The sequence below is a fragment of the Diaphorina citri genome, unplaced genomic scaffold (assembly GCF_000475195.1).
Source record: "Diaphorina citri unplaced genomic scaffold, Diaci psyllid genome assembly version 1.1 scaffold833, whole genome shotgun sequence".
Lineage (NCBI taxonomy): Eukaryota > Metazoa > Arthropoda > Insecta > Hemiptera > Psyllidae > Diaphorina > Diaphorina citri.
This window is the reverse complement of record NW_007378265.1, coordinates 135444-138492: the sequence shown is the minus strand read 5'-3', so window position 1 is coordinate 138492 and position 3049 is coordinate 135444. Positions and strand designations below refer to the sequence as shown.

Genomic DNA, 3049 nt, shown 5'->3' with positions numbered 1-3049 from the left:
TGGGAACCTCCTTCATCTGACGGAGGAAGCAAGATTACAGGTAAAAGAAGAGTCAATCTAGTTTTATAATTTGAATACCTTTTCATAGTCTACTTATTTGAAAGTAAAAAGTGGCGTAACTATTATGTCCGTCAGAGGAAATACTACCATCAGATTCTATTATTGTGAAATTATCGTAGATGACTGTATGAAACTAAAATTACATTGAAATCACCACGTTTGATTTTCCAGGCTACATCATTGAAAGACGAGAAGTGGGAGGAGCTATCTGGCTCAAATGTAATGACTACAATGTACTGGAGTGTTCGTTCTCTGTTCTCAACCTGGTTGAGGGCAACGATTACGAATTCAGAATTATCGCAGTCAACGCCATTGGAAAGAGTGAACCGTCCATTTGTACCACACCTGTCAAGATCTGCGAGTTTGTTGGCGGAGAGAAACCAGACTTCATTGTGCCTTTGAAAGATTTGGTGAGTTTGAAACTGTCAATTTTTTAAAAATTTTCCCTTATTGAGAAGGTTATTTAGCACTGTTCTCAGCTGTGGGTTTCCCTCCTTTTTTACCATGATTATAAACTCAGTTCTAATCCTTTACATCGAGAAGAAGTACTCGTATTACAATTCTATTTATACTATGTGCTATGTCTGTTTCAGGTTGTACCACTTGGAAAACTACTCACCTTACAATGTGAAGCCACTGGTACTCCTGTACCAAAGTGTCGCTGGTTGCGCAACGGACGTGAGATCTCATCCGGTGCCCGATACCGTGTTGAAACTGCAGGAGGTGTTTTCCGTCTTCATTTCAACGAAGTTACTGATGTTGATAACGGAGATTACACTTGCGAGGCTTACAACTCTGTAGGATTTGCCCATACTTCATCCCGTGTCAAGATTGGAACACCACCTCGCATTGACCGCATGCCTAACGCCCTGTACATACCTGAAGGAGATAATACCAAGGTGAAGATATTCTATGCTGGAGATCAACCCATGGAGGTCTCGCTTACCAAGAATGGTCGCGTTGTACAGTCTGATGACAGATTCAAGTTCACCGTGCTTGATGATTACATTATTATCTTTATCAAGGAGATTCGTAAGGAAGATGCAGGTGATTACACTGTTAACTTGAGTAACTCGAGTGGCAGTGTATCTGGAACATTTACCATCAATATCACAGGATTGCCAGGACCTCCCATTGGACCTCTGGATGTGTCTGAGATCACCAAGCATACCTGCACACTACACTGGAACCCACCCAAGTATGATGGAGGACTAAAGGTGACACACTACGTTGTAGAGAGGAGAGACATCTCAATGCCTCACTGGATCTGTATTTCCACCACATGCCACGACACAACGTTCATTGTACAAGGTCTCACTGAAGGACAGGAATATCTGTTCCATGTTATGGCTGTTAATGAGAACGGTATGGGACCTCCTCTGGAAGGAATCAATCCCATCAAGGCTAAGTCTCCATACGACAAACCTTCACCACCAGGCATTCCAGTTGTCACCCAAGTGGGCGGAGACTTTGTTAACCTGAGCTGGGATAAACCTCTGGATGATGGTGGCTCCAGAATCCAAGGTTACTGGATTGACAAGCATGAGGTCGGCAGTGACGCGTGGCAGAGAGTCAATGTGGCTATCTGTGCTCCTAGCCAGATCAACATTCCAAACCTAATAGAAGGCCGCCAGTATGAGTTCAGAGTTTACGCTCAGAATGAAGCTGGATTGAGTTTGCCATCGTCTGCATCTAACTCAGTTCAAATCAAGGATCCCATGGCTGCCAAGGCACCAGAGATTATTGTTCCTCTCAGAAATGCCAACGCTATTCAGAACCACAACGCTCAATTCCAATGTACCATTACAGGATGTCCCAAACCTACTATTTCTTGGCTCAAGGGTTCTAGAGAGATTACACCCAGTGCTAGACATCATATCTTCGCTGAGGGAGACACTTACACTCTCATCATTAACTCTGTATATGGCGTGGATGCTGATGAATATGTATGCCGTGCTGTTAACAAGGGAGGTGTCAAGTCTACCAAGGCAGAGCTTATCATTATGACAGCACCCAAGTTCAATGTACCTCCTAGATTCAGAGATACTGCCTACTTTGACAAGGGAGAGAATGTCGTGGTCAAGATACCATTCACAGGATATCCCAAACCCAAGATCACTTGGTATAGAGATAATGAAGTTATTGAGTCTGGTGGTCACTTCCATGTGGAGACATCAGAGCGTCATGCTATTCTCACCATACGAGATGCCAGCAATGTAGACACAGCACCTTACAGAGTAGTAGCTGAGAATGACCTTGGCATGGACTCTGCCATTGTAAAGATCCAGATTAGTGATAGACCAGATCCTCCTCAGTTCCCAACTGTTGAAGATATTGGACATGACAGTCTGGCACTTGTATGGAGAGCTCCTATCTGGGATGGAGGCTCCAATATCACTAATTACATTGTAGAGAAACGAGAACATCCCATGAGCAGCTGGATCCGTGTAGGTAACACAAGATTCACCACCATGGCTATTACAGGTCTTAGCCCTGGACACCAATACGAGTTCCGTGTGTATGCTGAAAATGTGTATGGCCGTAGTGACCCAAGCACCACATCAGATCTTATTACAACTAAGGATACCTTCAAGAAACAAATCAAGAAAAGACAATATGACTTTGACGAGACAGGCAAGAAGATTCGAGGCAAAGCTGATGAGAAAGTCAGTGATTATGACCAGTACGTGTTTGATATCTACAGCAAGTACGTGCCTCAACCTGTGGATATTAAGACTAGCTCCGTGTATGATCATTACGATATCTTAGAAGAAATCGGTACTGGAGCTTTCGGCGTTGTTCACAGATGTAGAGAAAGGAAAACTGGCAACATCTTTGCTGCTAAGTTTATCCCAGTGTCTCATAACTTAGAAAAGGAACTGATTAGAAAAGAGATTGATATTATGAATCAACTACATCATCCTAAGCTAATCAATCTACACGATGCATTTGAAGATGACGATGAAATGGTGCTCATCTTTGAGTTCCT

General features: G+C 43.2%; 1 protein-coding gene across 1 annotated transcript in view; it reads left to right on the top strand.

Annotated features, from left to right (window-relative positions):
• Positions 1-3: 3 nt before the first annotated feature.
• LOC103512394 (twitchin-like) overlaps positions 4-3049 on the top strand; it is a gene marked incomplete at its 5' end in the record, with an annotated part of 7596 nt that continues 4550 nt past the window's right edge. The window contains 3 exons of the mRNA XM_017445400.1: positions 4-40; positions 232-470; positions 654-3043. Coding sequence (XP_017300889.1) covers positions 4-40; positions 232-470; positions 654-3043 — 2666 coding nt within the window. The remainder of the gene's footprint in view (positions 41-231; positions 471-653; positions 3044-3049) is intronic.